The following is a 15,666-nucleotide window of genomic DNA, read 5'->3' on the forward strand; positions in this document are numbered from 1 at the left end:
CTGTCCCCAATGCCCCTAGCACCCGTGGAGGCCAGCCTGGCTTGGTGACCTGGGACCCAGTCCAGCCATCTGGGGCTTAACCTCTCTGGCCACATCTGGGCCAGCTTCCTGTCCTGGCCAAAGGAGGAACTAGGCCATCTGTTGGCCACGTCCATGGTCCACACAGGCTGGCATCCGTCTGGTATGGCTGCCAGCCAGCCCACACCACAGGCCACAGACTGCTTCAGGCTACACCAGGCACGTAGGGCTGGGCAGCATCCACTTGTGCTGGACCCTGGGCAGGGCTGGACCTGGGGGCATGGGCCCGGACACCATTCTGGACCCACCATGAGGGCCAGGTGGTAGGGGAGGTTCACAGCCGGGAGCCTGACCTCTGCTGCTTCCTAGCAATAACAAGACAGCCAAGGTAAGATGTGCTCATAGTGAGCGGCAGAAGGGGTGGTCCTCTGTACCACTGGCTCCCAGGGCCCAGCCAACTGCACAGCTCTGCATCTGACCCCTCTGGCTGGGGTGGCCCCAGGTTCATTGGATCCCTGGGAACATGTGTCCACCCACTGCCTACCTGCTGGTCTTGCTTCTTCATGGACCTCATCCCATGTGTGGATCACCTTTAAAAACCTTCTTTATGGGACATTCAGACACTCAGAAGAGCAGAGAGCTGGCCCCGTGGCCCCAGCTCTGCAGCCACTAGCACTTTCAATCTTATTTCATCCATTTCCCTATGTTTTTTCCTGGATTATTTATTTTAAAGTAAAGCCCAGGATTAGATCATCTCACCCATAAGCACTCCTGTTTATCAATCACTTTGTGCAGAGTTGAATTTTCAGCCCCACAGAAGAGTCTGTGGGGTCACCTGAATGTCTTAAGGGAACAAGGTGTTGGAGCTGCCCCAGGCTCAGAGTAGAGAGGGCAACAGAAGTGATGGGGGAGGGGCCTTGGGAGCTCCTAGGGACTGCATCCCCACCCAGGGCTCCAGTTGCTTGGAGGGGATTCTCAGGTATCCCACCTGGAGAGGACCAAGTAAGGGCATTGCTGCCTCAAGGAGATGAGGGGGTGGGGCCAGCAGGAATCAGAAAGGAGGTTACAAGGGGGCAGAGAGTGAGGGCTCAGGCCCTAGAAGTCACAGGGTGGACTGAGGGAGCTGGAGGGCCCAGCCAGGTGAGATGTGGCCCCATGGCCCCCCGAGACAGCACCTGGCCCTTGTTGGTGCCTCTGCAGGGTCGAGGCTTGCTCAGCACCAGCCCCACTCTCCTCGGTCCCCTCGGCCTGATTGACCAGCAGTGCCCAGCACCACCACAAGGTGAGCCAGTACTGTGGGTACAGAAGGGACCTGTGTGGGCATGCAAACTGCAGGAAACGTGGGCGTGCTGGAACTTCCCATGAGGGTCTGGTCAGGGGTCACCAGGCTGAGTGCCCCGAGGACACATGGGGGTGATGTCTGGAGATGCCAACAGAGGCTGCTCCCCACAAAGGTCACAGGCTTGTGGGGAGAGAGAGAGGAGGCCTGCACAGGCTGGTGCTCTGAGGGGCAGGGTGCAGCACCCAGGCCTGGGGGAGGGGAGGATGGCACTGGGAGCCACACGAGGAGGAGCATCAGCTTTACTGGTTACTTGTACTTAGAAAAGTGGGGGCTCAGACCGCCAAGGAGGGGCTAGGGCCCTGCCGAGTCACTGCTGGTGGAGGGTGTGAGGCCTGAGTCAGTGGCCACGGTGGGGGTCCCACAGGGTCACTGGTGGTCTACAGTCCTGGGTCAGGAAGTGCAGAGGTCATGGGTCACTCAGGGTGGGCAGCACACAAGGCCAGGACACTGCTGCACCGGCAGAGGGCAGGCATCTCCTCATCCCTCTGGAAATGTCCTGAGACGGCGCCAGCCTCTTGCCCCCCCATCCTTGGGCCTGCTGCATGTCCACGGCAGCGACGACCCTTGCTGAGGACTCTACAGTTCTGTCTTCTGGGCCTCACCGCGCCATGCTCCAGGAGGAGGAGCAGCTGAGGATGGAGCAGGCCCTGTGCTGGCCAGAGTGGCCTGACCGTGTGTGGCTTGTTTGGATGCAGTCCAGTGGGGCCAGCCTGGGCTATGGCGGTTTGGGGGAATGTGCGCACAGGAGGGTGGGCCTCAAGGGCAAGGCGCCTCCTGGGTCTAGGAAGCTGCGGCCAGGCACGATCCGGGGGCATCTGCAAAGAAGGGAGAGGAGAGGCATGAGGGTCGCCAAGGCCAGAGGGGCCTCCAGTTCTGTTCTGGTGACCCTGCCTCAGTGTTGTGTCTGGCAACCAGCCCACAAATGTTGGGGTCACTCCGACTCCGGAATCAGACAGCCCAATTCTGACCTGGGAGAGCCACAGTTTCCCCTCCTGGGTCACTGTCAGGATTTAAAAGCCTGGTCCCAGCACACTCTGATAGGGGGCCTCTGAGAGCAGGGGCCGGCAGGTGGACATGTGCCGTGGGGCCCACAAGGTCTCCTTGCTAGGCTGATGCTTGGGGATAGTCAGGACTGTGTCTGGGGCACACAAGCAGGTGATTAATAAGTGGCCCAGTCGTCATGCAATGAGTGAGGGAGCAGGCTGGCATCCAGAGGGCTCCATGGGGGACAGACTTAACAGCAAACTGGTGCCAGCAGCTGGGCAGTGAATCGGATGCCAGGTGGGGCCATAGCAATGGCATGGGCAAGTGGAGGCCAGATGCTCACAATGGGGCCACACAAAGGCCCTGCTCCCAGCATCTTACCTCATTGTCCACTTGGTCAATCTGTAAGTTTTCCAGAATGCCCCTGACACATAGGTGCTTGCTGTGTAGGGACAGTCTCCTATCCACTCTTCTGTGCTAGTGGATGGACAGTTGTCTGTTTGTGGCACCCACCTCTCCTCTGGGGCAGGCCCGAGGACTGCTGGACCCAAGGGTGGGTGGACCTGTGTTGTGCAGCCCTGGCCAGGGCTCCAGACTCTGGACACATGACACACGCCAGACCCGCTGACCTTCTGCATCTGCCCTCATGACGATCAGGGTTGCCTGTGTCTGAGCCCCCATGAACCATCCTATAGTAGGGGCTTGCTGAGTGTGTTATGAGGGTCACTTGACTTCCTTGTGGCTCCTGCTCCCAAGTGGGGTGACCCTGGGCAGGCGCTGGGTCTCTCCGAGCGAGGACAGTGGGCTGAGTGTGGTGTGGGGGTGCAAACGGCCAGGGGCGCCCACCCTGCAAGGCCCAGGTGAGGGCAGATGCAGTCACAGGGGCTCTGCATGAAAGACCCTGAGTCCCCCACGCTGGGTCAGTGGCCCAGTGGGGTGAGCGGGTGGGCTCGTGGTGGAGTAGACCCTGCCGGGGCCGGCCCTGACAGCTCACCTGAGCCCCTACTGCCGGGGTGCCATGTCCATTGTGGGCTTCTGGACGCCAAAGGCAGTGATGAAGATGTTGACCACGACGATGATGAAGACCAGGCCGGTGGCCAGATTGTTGAGGAAGTCCAGCTTGGCATGCTTGGCAGGGTTGTTGAGGTCATACCTGACTGTGGGCGAGAGGGAGCAGACACTGCCCAGGGCTGTGCGACACCAAGGGGCCCTCTTCTGTCCCCCAGAGAGAGACATGGCTGCCTTAATACATTACAGACAATGGGCTCTGGCCTGGGCAGTCTGGTATCTGTGGCCTGACCACTGCATCCCCCCTTGTTCAGTGAACAGAAGCTCAGAGGGGCCTGGTGCCTGGTCACGAAGTGGAAGGCATGGAGGCCCAAGGCCCAGGCTTGGATTTTAAGGCACAATGTGCTGAACACGCACAGGCAAGCACCTTTCTGAGTGCTGGTGCATGATAATCTAGCCATCCTCACACCTACCCAAGGCTGTCCTTATGTCCACTTTCTAGGCAAGGAAACAGAGGCCCAAGAGGTCATGTAACCTGCCTGGGTCACACAGCCAGGCAGAGGTTGGGGGGAGCCCAAAGCTCTCGCTGCTCCTAGCCCTGACCCTCACCTTGGGGGGCAGGACTACCACCTAGTCCCTACAGACCGCCATAAGGTCTAGAGGGTACACAGTAGGGTGCCCAGTACATATCAACTCTTAGTATGGTTATGACATTTTCCTGTGTCCTCAGCTTGGGTGAGTGGAAAGATGGAGACATGGGGGTCCCTCTGGGGGCCACGATGGGAGCTACATTTTGGACCACGTGCCTAGTGAGAAGGGCCGGGGCTCCCGTGCAGCTCTGTGAGGGCCTGGAAAACACTCAGTGGGGTAAGTGACGCATCCCAGGGTGCGTGCAGGCAGAATCAGCTGACCGTGGGGCAGGGGTACCCCAGGGCCCTCCCACTGCTGGGGCCCCCTGCCCAGGCACGCACCAAGGAAGATGAGCAGCACGCCCACACCAATCTGCAGCATGAGGGAGACGGAGATGAGGACCACAAGGGGGATGAAGAAGGCGAAGCCAGGGCCCTGCTCGATGACAGCCTTCAGCTGGGAGGCGTTGGCCAACAGCAGTGCGATGTCCAGCATGCTCTCTGCCGCACTCTTCTTATTGGCATAATGGTTCATGTTGATGGGCCGGTTCCTGCCCCAGCGGGGTGGCTGCAGGGAGGGGGGTGGTCAGCCCGGGCTCTGCGGCAGGGGGCTGCAGGCCTGGGCCCACCCTGGTGTCCCCCCCTTTGAGCCTGGTCTCCTTCCCAGGGATGTGGGGGTTGATCAGATCAGCAGGTGAGGGCCCAGATGAGGGCTCGAAAGGGAAGTGCTTATTAATAGAACAAGAGGCCCAGAGAAGGCTGTGCAGCCCCTGCAAGACCCACCCTACGAATTAAGTCCTGGAAGAGAAAGGAAACAAAACACAACCTTAGCACACACTCTGGTTTTAGATGGGAAAATGCCGCCAATTGTCTGCCTGCCATGGGCGGGGCCGTCTGGTAGCCTTCCCTGCATGCCCCTGCCTGCCCTCCTCTCCAGGAGGTGATTGGTGCCAGGGCGGGAAATGACGTGACGGCAGCTGGATCCCAGATTCCTGCATACTCGCCCAGACCTGAAACAAGTCTTCCTGGGATGGCCGATCCACCCAGGCCATCTCCCAGCTGTGCAGTCACACAGCAGGTGCTCAGTAGATGCCTCTGCATTCTACAATGCAACTGAGCTTAGCTTCTTCCTTAATTTTTATTAAAAAAAATTTTAAAACCACTTTACTGAGGTGTGATTGACACATAAAAAGCTGTACATAATAAATGTGAACAACTTGAAGAGTTTGGAGCTAAATGTGTACCGTGACACCATCACCACATCCAGGCTACCACACATCCAGAGCCTTCTCCTGACCCTTTATTATTAGTATTTGTGGTAATACTAATATCACCCTTAGAGTGCTGTACTGGTCACGACATGCTGCACAGTCGATCTCCAGGGCTCATTCTGCCTTCATGTTCACGTTGATAAAACAGGAACACAAGTTCTGATACCTCTTCCCTCACTTCTGCCTGAGAACATCCCCAGTCCTCAAGGCCAGGGCCCCAGTCACTCCCAAGTGCCCTCCATGCTCCAAGGCCCCACCCAGAGCTGACTCCCCCTGTAGGATAGGCTCTTCTCTCCTGGGGCAGGAGGGGGGAGGGTAGTTAGGCAGGAGAAGGCCTGCCTCCGAGGCTGGAGTCCAGGCCACAAAGACCCCTCCCAGGACTGGAGTTTACCTCTTGGGGCGGCTGTTTCACTTGAAGCCAGCTCTAAGCTGCCAGGCTTCCTCTTTGTATCCAGCCCATCTGCCCTCCTCAAGCTGCCCCTGGCCAGGCCCCTCCCCAACCTCCCAGGACAAACCTGTACCCCTCAGCCCTGGCCACTTGTCCACAGGAATCCCTGAGCCACTAGGCCTCCTGGGGCCATTCAGATCTTGTTTCTAGAGTCACGAAAGATGCAGGGATGGGAGGTGGGGGGTCTGGGGAGGGCAAGCCTCTACCTTCTGCAGCTGGAGATATTTCACCATGGAAATTACAGAACTATAGAAGGGCGGGGTCTTCATTTTTACATTATGTCTTTTAAATTTAATCTAGAATAACATGCCCAGGAGGGAGGATGGGAAAGTAGGTGGCTCTGCTATGTCCTGCTTTCCCTCAGTGTCAGTTGTTCTTAAGTAGCAAATCCACTTGGTTTAAAATTCTAGACCCAAGAGTCCCCAGGGAAAGCCTCCTCCGCTGGACCCAGGGCCCTGGCCTACTCTTTGGGAAATTCCATGTGCAGCCTGGGGTCTCCTCTTTCTTTCTTCAAGTCTCCCCTTTGCCTCTCCATGCCAGGCCTAGCACTCACATCTGGGTGGGCCACACCCCCAGACCAAGAACACCCAAGGCACACCACTCCTCCCCAGGGTCTGTGCCCCAACCCCCCTCAAAAGCACCAGGCTGTCTCCCAGCTCTGCTCTTGCAAAGCGGCCCAGCTGGCCATGCTTCGCCATGTGTGTGCTCCTCTGGGTGCGGGCATCCTGGAGACACTGGCCCGCTGGCCATGTGCCCCTATGTTTCATAAACCAGAAGTGCCAAAATGCCTTCCACACACACGTAAGTACCTAATACACATCTACACACAAGCACAATACATATATGTGTGTAAGCATACACAAACATGTATACACAGTACACATGCACAAACACATATGAGCACACATGCAGACACACGTATACATACATGTACACACACATATACAATACATATGTATATATGCATTAACAAACACACATACACACACATATGTACACATCCAGGCTAACTGTCGAGGCTTCTGAGGAGGAGGGAGAATTCTTTTTTATTCTGAGCTCTCTTGAACTGTTTAAATATTTTATCCCCATGCAGCCACATGCACATTCAAATACAGAATGACACCATCAGCAGCAGTGCCCCCAGAACAGGGCGCCTGTGCCCCGCTGTCCTCCACCTTGGGTGCCCAGGGCACAGCCCATCATCTTACTCACCCTTTAGCTAGGTGCTTTCCTCCAGGGAGTCCCCCCTGTCCTCACACTCCACTTACCAAGGGTAAACTGAGGCTATATGGGGAGGAACCTTGCCCAAAGCCAATGGCAAGTGAGGGTTGCACTGGGATTTGAACCCAGGTCCCAGGGCTCAGAAGCCCTGAGAACTGACACCACAGTCCCCTTGGGCCCTGCAGTGGGGGTCTGGGGTCTGGGTCACCTGTGAGCCTGAGTGCTCAGAAGTCCCCAGCCCCTGGCTCTAGCTGAGTGACCTCAGGATAGCCAGCCCCCTCTGGGGTTCAGTCTCCCATGTGTGCAACAGGGCCACGGAGCAAACATGCCGGGAGGTTCTGGGGGGTCTGGCCACTGTCTCAGGGCCCCAGTTAGCAAGCAAGGGCCCCAGGCCATGTGCCCCTCCTGATACAGGGCACTTCCTGCCCATACGGCCATCTGCTTCCTGTTCAACCTGTGCAGTGATAAGGAGCGCTGGCCAGAGGCTGCAGGCCAAGGGGCTGGTGGGGGGAGCTCTGGTCAAGCCCCAGCTCACTATAGCCTGGCAGTGTAGCCTTGACAACACGCTCCCCCTCACTGGGCCTCAGCTTCCCCATTTGTACACCCCAGGCCACAGTCTGGGAAGCTCTACAACCCACCAAGTGCCCCCACTAACACTGAGAAAGAGCACTGTTCTCCCATTCCACAGAGTGGGAGACTAAGGCTCAGGGGGGCTCACCCAGGGCCACTGTGAGGGAGGGGCAGATCAGAATTTGAACCAGCCTATCCACCTCAAAGCTTAGGGCCACCCAGGACATGGCACAGCTTCATGTCCACCCTGGTCAGGGGGCCCAGGAGGTTTGTGTGGTAGGGGCTTGGGTGGGGAGGAGGCTGCAGGGCTGATCCGCTTCTCCCATGCCTGACCTTGGTGTCCTAGGCCTTCTGCGGAGGGGCTTTGAGCTGTGGAGGGAGCTCTGGGCCCTGGAGGTGACTGCTGCACAGGTGAATCCCAGGGAGGCTGCTATCTTGAGAAGGTCACTGGGGCTGGGGGGCAGTCAGAGCCCACCTCTCACAGGTGCGGAGCTCTATGGGCCTGGACAGGCCACCTGCCCACCCAGCTGCCAGGAGCCATGCTGGGACCCTCTCACCGAGACACCTGCCCATGACCTGGGCAGTGCAGGGAACAAATACCCAGTTTAACGTGTCCCTAGGGCCAAGAGGACTTCCCTGAAACCTCAAAGGCATCCCAGAAGCTGAGTAAGTTCGGGGCTGCCAGACATTTTTCCCTAAAAGCCAGGAAGGAGCCTGTGGGGAGGGAGCTGGCTTCGGCAGTGGTGCCCACAGGGCTGGCTCCTTGAGCCCACTTTCTGTGGACAGAGGGTCTCATCCCAGCCATTGGTAGGCAGCTCGCAGGGACCCAGGCCACCTGGCCCAGGGTCACACTGCTGGGCAACCTCAGCTTGGACAGGGAGGGGAGTTGGGACAGAAGCGGGATTCAAAGCAGGTCTGTGGTACTCAGAGAACCCAGTCTCAGCACAATGCATCCTCCAGTCCACCCTGGGCTTGGATGGGCTGCCCATGGCCTCCAGCTGGGTCCAGGAGGTCTGGCCCACCCCCAGACTCCTGCCTGTATACTCTCTGCTCCCCTGGGAGACAAGGGCAGGCCAGGGCCGTGGCCCACTGAACCCCTGCAGGACCCCTCAGGGTTTTGGTTATGGACTTCCTCCAATCCTGCCTGCCCCAATTCTGCCACTGACTCCAAACCCCATGTACAAGTATGGAACAAGGAGCCCACATGGGAATTCCTGCCCACGCTCCCAGAGCCCAATTCCACATCTGTAGAACCAAGCTCCCAACAAATCTATGAGGCTCATCAGCTACCCTGGGAGGAGCTGGGGTGCGGGCCTTCCATCAGCACCTATCTTTTATCATCCCCATATCCTGCCACACCACGGACCAACAGAGTGACTGGTCTGTGCCTCGGTTTCCTCATCTATAAAATGGGCACATAAGGGGGAGTGAATGAAGGGCTCAGAGGCCCAGTGGCTGGTCAGAGCACAGCTGGTGCAGGGCAGGACTGGATGTTCCTCTTCCTCGCCACCCAGGCCTCACCACTTTGAAAGGTTACCTCCCAAACGAACTGTACCAATTTGTAATTAATTCCATTTAAAAAATCCATAACAAGGAAGAGAAAGTACTAGTCCCAGAAAATGCATGAGCTGAGTGAGACCCAGGGTGCACTGGAGGTCCAGCTCCAGATGCTGGGCTATCGCAGCCACTCCTGCATAAGGCCCCTCCCCTTGGGCTCAGTGGGCAACAGTGGATGTGCGGGCTCTGGTGTCCTTGCCTCTGGTTGGGACCTGAGAACTGACTGAGTAGGATCTGTTGGGGCCTGGGGTGTCCCTTGTCTGACCCACTAGTGCGGGGCATAAGCTGTTATTGTGGCCACTGCCTGGACTCAGCATGAAGGCACCTGCTCCAGGTCACACTGGCTTACTCCTGCACTGTCCCCATACCGTCCGCACCCAGCCAGCCCCAAGATGTCTCTTGCTCCATGTCTGAGTTCATGGCAGGAAGTTTCCTGGGGCAGGGGGCGGGGGGGGTTCCCTGCTGCAGCTGGGCTGGGTTGGGCAGTCCCGCTTCCTGTGGACTCAGCAATGGCCAGCAGTAACCCCGCAGCCACGTCAGGGCTGCCTTTTGGAACATGGCCAAGACCCCACCAGCCTCGGGATCTGCCAAGAGAGCAGAAATGAGAAAAAGAGCAAACTTGGGACTTCCCTGGCGGTCCAGTGGTTAAAACTCCACACTTCCAATGCAGGGGGCATGGGTTCGATCCTTGGTCGGGGAACTAAGATCCCATATGTCGTGCAGCATGGCCAAAAAAAAAGTTTAAGAGAAAAGGAGCAAACTTCCCCCAGCAGCTGAGGCTGTGCACGCACCCCTCCCTCCCAGGACTTGGCTTCCAAGCCCAACTGTGGCCCCAGGAGCCTCACTGCACCCTGTCCTGCCACCTCCCTGCTGTGTCCTCAGCTGGCTGTGGTCCCAGAGTCTGCTGCAGGGTCCAACGCAGCTGCCCCCTGAGATAAATCCCTGGGCATGACACAGTCAAGGGCCACATTTATTTTCACAATAAAATTGCTGTTTACTATTCCTTCTGCTGCCAGCCAAAAGTGAGCTGACTTAGTGAAGACTCCAACTCACTCCTGCGGGGCACCTGAGCAGACCGGCCTTGCATGGAGGCCATGGGGATATGGGGCACGTGGAGGGGGACATCTGCAGAGCTCCCCCACCACCCTGGCCCGACAGGGCTCATCTGCCCATGGATTACACATACAACTCTTCCCTGAGCCCAGCCACCCTGGGAGGTGAGTGATCCTGCCCACTTCACAGAGGAGGAAACTGAGGTTCAGAGAGGGTCTGCACTTGCCCAAGGCCGCATGGCAGGGCGTCTCGAGACCGATGGGGGCTCTGGGCCTGGGCCTCCCACTCAGTTCTCTTGCAGCCAAGGACATAGTGGTGACCCAGCCCACACACCCTGCTGTCTGGGTCTCTTGCTTAAGTGGGGACACATCTGAAGATCCTGGGGTTTGCCCCTCCTCCCAGCAAGCCTTTCTACCCCTCCTCAAGCAGGAGCTTGGGGCTCAGATTCAGGCAGGGACCGCCGGGAGAGAAGGCTGTGGAAAAGCCAGGTGAGGTGCAGGGGGAGGGCCATGCCTGTCCACAGGGATTGCACCTGAGGGAAGGTGCTGCCCCTTCCAAACCCTGCCTGGGCTTCATCTTTGGGAGAGGGTCTCATGTGGCAGGCAGGAATGTTAACAATGCTGTGTGCCCAGTTTCCTACAGCACTTCACACGCACTAGCCCATTTAATCCTCACCATAACCCTCTGAGGGAGGCACTACCCTCACCCCATTTCACAAATGAGAAACTGAGACACAGAGTGATGTGCTCAAGAACACAGTGAGGCAGGTCCTGAGGGTGGGAAGGGGAAGGCGGAGGCTGGAGAGCAGTGTTGGGTGGGCCTGGGCCCCAGGCAGGGTGAGCAGAGCAGCCTTCAGTACTGACCATCTCTCCCAGAGCCTCGCTGCCTGTAACTGGAGCCACCCTGGAAGAATGTGTTCACTCTCACGTGAGCTTCCAGCCCCTCCATGGCCTCTATAGCTGGCAAGGTCTGACCTCCCATACCACCTCCAGCTCCCCAGCTCCAATGTATTGATACTTGGTGGTCCAGCCCCTGGGCCTTTCTCCCACTGTTCTCCCTGCCTGGGATGCCCTTCCCAGGCATACCCGTACCCCATTCCAGTCCTCCAGGGCTCAGTGCCAATGTCCCCACTGGTCAGGAAGCGTTCCTGACCCCACTCCCACCTGCCTTCAGGACCAACCCCAGGGAGTTCAGCACTTTGGCTGTGGCTTCTCCGTCTGGACCGGTCTCAGCTCTCAGACTGAGTGGTACAGGGCTGCAGCAACTGCAACTGGTCCCAAAGCCAATGAATGCAGTGATCCCTGAGCACACCCATCCTGCCTGCTGAGGGCCCGTTCCCCAGTGCAAGGCCTTGCTTGCCCCACATGTTCTCCCCCCCATCCCCTAAACGTGGCCTGTTACCACAACATCGCCTAGGACTGGTCACCCACACCTGAGCAGGGCCGGTCTCTGCCCGAGTCAGGCGCTCATGGCCACCGTCCCTACCCCCATCCCCAGGGGGTCAGAAACTGAAAGAATGTCCAAAGTCAACAAGTTGGGAGGGCAGTGCTCAGGACTGCGCCACGAACAGAGGCCCTGGAGAAGTGCTAGTCCAAGGCAAAGCCAGTTAGGAACCGCTACTCTGGCCCTGCCAGTGGGACAGGACCCCAGGGTGGGAGGGTACCAGCTGTAATATGGGACCACTGCCAGGGCCTGCCCCATGCCCACAGCGCTTCCAGGCCAGCAGGGCAGGCTCTGAATAGAGCCTCTCATGCGGGTGGAGAGAGGAGAGGGGGCCACAGCGGCCCCAAGTTCCCCATCAGGGCACGCACAAGATTGTGCGGTCTCCGTGGACACCGTGGGTGACGTAACTGTCTGCCCGCTGCTGGCCTGGGGCCCAGAAGCCGAGATCCACTCCGCCCAGTCCGGGAGCGCATCGAGCCGGAGGAGAGGCAAAGTTGGAGAGTGGTGTGGGAGCCGGGAAGGCAGGGGCCCGCGGGAAGTGGCGGGGGGAGGGGGGAAGGTGGCGCCCAGGCCCCTCGGCTGTGCAGCTCGGTGTGGGCGCTACCTGCCCCGGGCCACGTCCGGCAATCTGCCAACAGCCCACGCCCCCGCTCACCTTCCGGGATGGCTGGAGCCCCAGGGCCACCGCTGGGGCCCCCGACCGCGCGGGTACGGGGCGGAACGCACGGCGCGTGGCGACCACCGCCACCCTAAGGACGCGGCGCGCAGCTGGTCGGCGCCCATAGGTCCCTGGGAGCCGCTGGCGCCAGGCTCAGAGAGGGCGGGCATCGGCCAAGGTCGCACAGCGGCACAGGGGTAGGGGTGCTTACCGAGGCGTCCGGGGAGCCAGGCGAGCCCGGGCGCACGTCGCCATTGAGCTCATACTCCTCGGGTCGCGAGTCCATGGTGCGGCGCTGGGGCAGCCTTGCTCCGGGCCTCAGGGAGGCCGGCGCCTCAGCCGCTGAGACCCTGCTGCGCGCCCGCCCCCTCCCCCCGTCGGCCCGCCCCCCCGGCCCGCCCAGCGCACGCCACAGCCCTCAGACTCCGCCCCCAGGCCGGGTCTGGAGGCCCGGCTGGCTAGACTTAGAGTACCGCTCTCCTTCGCCGCGTGGGCGTTAAGGGCCGCAGGACCCCGCGCTGCGTTTCGGCACTCTTAGGCCCCGGACCTCGCGTGTTCGTGGGTAAAGCACGTCGCCCTCTGTGCTCCTGTCGTGGACTCTTTTAATCCATAAAACGAGGACAAGAACCGGCCTTTCCCCGGCCGCTTCGCTAACTGCCGAACGCGCTGTGAAGGCGATTGGGCGCTCCCGCGGGTGTGGGGTTTTTTTTTGTTTTTTTTTAACGGGCTGAGGCTCACCCCGGGGGCCCCACTGCAGGTCTCGCCAACACGTCCGCCCCGCACCCGGAACCTGAGTCAACGAGTCGTGTTGGTCTCACACCCTCTGAGCCTCGGCCTTCTCGTCTAGGAAATGGGGGCATGAAGGCCTCCTACGCACTCACGAGGGGAGGGAGGGGGGAGGCAGAGAGCGGATCACCACAGGTTGGGCCCGCTTTGTGCCAGTGCCCGCCGTTGCCCCTCATGAAACAGCCTCTGTGTCCTCAGGCAGGGCCCCCTTGTTTGGGGTGGCACCCTGTCTGTGCCTGTGCCAGCCGTTGGGGATGGCTTGAGCGTGTTGGTTCCTCCAGCCCTTGGCTCTGTCGGCCAGGACGCGGGCCTCTCCCAGAAGCCAGGCGGGTGCGAAGGGGCCAGGCATTATCTCCCCAGGCAGGTATGCGAAAGTACAGGCCTCTGTGTTCTCCTGTCCTGACCCTGACCCGGCTCCCAGGCCCACCTGCTTTTCACTCCTCCTAGTCGCGCCGCCCTCCCCCTCCCCACCCCTGCCCCTTTTCTGCCCTCTCTCACGGTGTCTGCTGATGTCTTCAGCAGAGTGGCTCAGGCAGGTGGCTTGACCTCTGTGCGTCAGCTTCCCTGCCTGCGAGGGAGACCAAGGCCATGTGGGCATGACCTTCCCCCTCCACATAAACCAAAGACCAGAGAGGGTAAGCAGCAGTGCCCAAGGTCAGGAGATAGTGAGTTACACTGGCCTGGAGCTGGAGGCTCATTCATTCATCCTGTAACCACAGAGTGCCTGCTGTATGCCATGCCCTGTTCTAGGTGCTGTGCGCTGGAACAGGACTTCTGGGGCAGGTGGGAGGTGGCATGGGACAGCCCTGCGTGGGGCCAGGTGCATCACTTTTTGTCTTACAGCCCTGGGAAGCAGGTGTTACCCCCTCACATGATGGGAGGAAACTGAGGCACAGCTGGGAAGAGACCCAGGAGGGCCACGCTCAGAACTGGGGAGATTGTGCAGTCCTGTAAGCGTGGACTGGATGCTCTCCCGGCTAGTCTACCCAGCCAGCAGGTGGGCACCCATGGGCGTTGTAACCTAGTGCCTGCCTCACCTGTGATTGCCCTCCACACTGGACTCTCCTTGTTTCCCCCTGCCCAGAGCCTCACCCCCGCTGCTAGAGGGAGTTTTGAAAGAGAAATAGAAGGCATGGAAAATGCAAGTCACCCTGGAGATTTATCAGAAAAAGGAATCTTCCGCTAAACCCTGCTCCAGGTCCTCCTCCTGACCTGCTGGCATGTCCAAACCATTTGTGGTAGAGGACAGACTGGGGGCCATGGGGTGCCCACAGTACTGGCTGAACCCAGCTGGGCGCTTGCCCGCTGTATGATGTGGCTGGTTTCCTTCTCCGTTCAGTGAGGTGTTTGGATTTGATTCCTCAGTGCTCTGCCCATGGTGGGGGCCTAGTATCTAGGGTCTGTATGGGCTGCCCTGGGAGCTTGTCCTGACTTAGCCCTGAAGTCCTGCAGCCCACAGTTCAGACCGACAGGTCTCCCTTTTGTGCAGGTGTGGGCAGGGCCTGCCCAGTCGCAGCACCGCTTAGGGCCCAATGCATCCCAATGGGACATCAGTTCTGCCCACACACAGCCGTCCCATGAAGGAGGAACTGCTGTTGGCCCACTTCATAGCTAAGGAAACTGAGGCTCACAGAGGTGGCTACTGCCTCAGTCCTAGTTCAGAAAGACACCATGAGTGGGGACACAGCAGTGCCTGGGGGTCTGATCAGGCCTGGGCATGGTGGCCATTACAAGTAGCAGTTACTGTTATTCTCACATAACCCACAGCTAACTATTCATGAGCAGCTGGAAATCCAGATTTTTTAAGTTGGTATTAGTCATACAAAAGCACTAGCCTCTCTGCCCTAGGGGCAGTGCTGGCTCCTGGAAGGGCCAGGGAGAAGGCAGCCAGGAGAGAGGGCTCTGAGGTTGCAGGGGAGGCCCCAGGTGCGGGGGTGGGGCAGGTGAAGAGAGGCGGGAGGAGAGGGCTTTGTTCCTGCCTGTTTGCTGAGTGAGAGGGTTTCGGTGGGTGTCATAGGGGTCTCTCGTGTGGGCCACATGGCAGCTCTGTGCTGAGGTTCATTATTCCCTCTGTCCAAAAGGCGGAAGCAAGGGAAGATCGTGGTGGAATAATTGGGCATTTAGACCTGGGTTTGTAACTGCTCTGTACTGACCACCAGGGACCCAGGCAGGCACTTCACCTTCCCAGGGTAGACCTGTGGGGGGCTTGGTCAGCCCTGGGCAGGGTCTCATTCTCCAGGTGTGCCTGTCCTCAGGGAGGGACTTCCCCTGTCTGCTTTGTCATTTTCATTTGCCTATGCTGTGTCTGTTTACCAGATTGTTCCCAGGACAGACTGAAAGGGGCAGTGCCTACCGTGTGTCCCCACATCTACCTGGTTTCAAATTCTAATGCTGGAGAGACCAGTATGACTGTCCAAGGCCGGTTCCCAGATGCTGACCATGAGGCTTGGGTCCAAGGGGAAGTGACAATTGGGTAATGTCCCAGGAGAGGGGGTGGGCTGGGGAGGGACAGGGCCAGCAGCTATGCTCCAGCAGAGAGACACATGTGATAGAGGGGCTGCATGTGCAGCCAACATACATGTGCAGACACACACATGCAGCATGATGCTGAGTTCACCTGCCCCTTCCGAGCTGTGTGACTGGGGATACATTTACTGTCTGTAAAATGGGGATGCTGT

At 59.0% G+C, this 15,666-nt stretch overlaps 1 protein-coding gene across 1 annotated transcript; it reads right to left on the bottom strand.

Annotated features, from left to right (window-relative positions):
* Window positions 1–1,583: 1,583 nt before the first annotated feature.
* NINJ1 (ninjurin 1) lies at window positions 1,584–12,576 on the bottom strand. The gene is made up of 4 exons (XM_061199355.1): window positions 12,414–12,576; window positions 4,324–4,549; window positions 3,339–3,501; window positions 1,584–2,175 (listed from the first exon to the last, which is right to left on the bottom strand). Exons 1-3 carry the CDS (start codon window positions 12,486–12,488, stop codon window positions 3,347–3,349), a joined length of 456 nt encoding a protein of 151 aa, XP_061055338.1. The 5' UTR covers window positions 12,489–12,576; the 3' UTR covers window positions 1,584–2,175; window positions 3,339–3,346.
* Between the last annotated feature and the right edge of the window lie 3,090 nt (window positions 12,577–15,666).

This window comes from Eubalaena glacialis, chromosome 9, assembly GCF_028564815.1.
Source record: "Eubalaena glacialis isolate mEubGla1 chromosome 9, mEubGla1.1.hap2.+ XY, whole genome shotgun sequence".
NCBI classification, from domain to species: Eukaryota; Metazoa; Chordata; class Mammalia; order Artiodactyla; family Balaenidae; genus Eubalaena; species Eubalaena glacialis.

Excerpts from the sequence above, each read along its gene's own strand:
- NINJ1 (XM_061199355.1), bottom strand. The coding sequence starts at position 12,488 with ATGGACTCGCGACCCGAGGAGTATGAGCTCAATGGCGACGTGCGCCCG. Across the intron at positions 4,550-12,413 it reads CTGGCTCCCCGGACGCCTCG|CCACCCCGCTGGGGCAGGAA; the intron begins GTAAGCACCCCT and ends CCCTCCCTGCAG. Across the intron at positions 3,502-4,323 it reads CGTGCTGCTCATCTTCCTTG|TCAGGTATGACCTCAACAAC; the intron begins GTGCGTGCCTGG and ends TCTCGCCCACAG.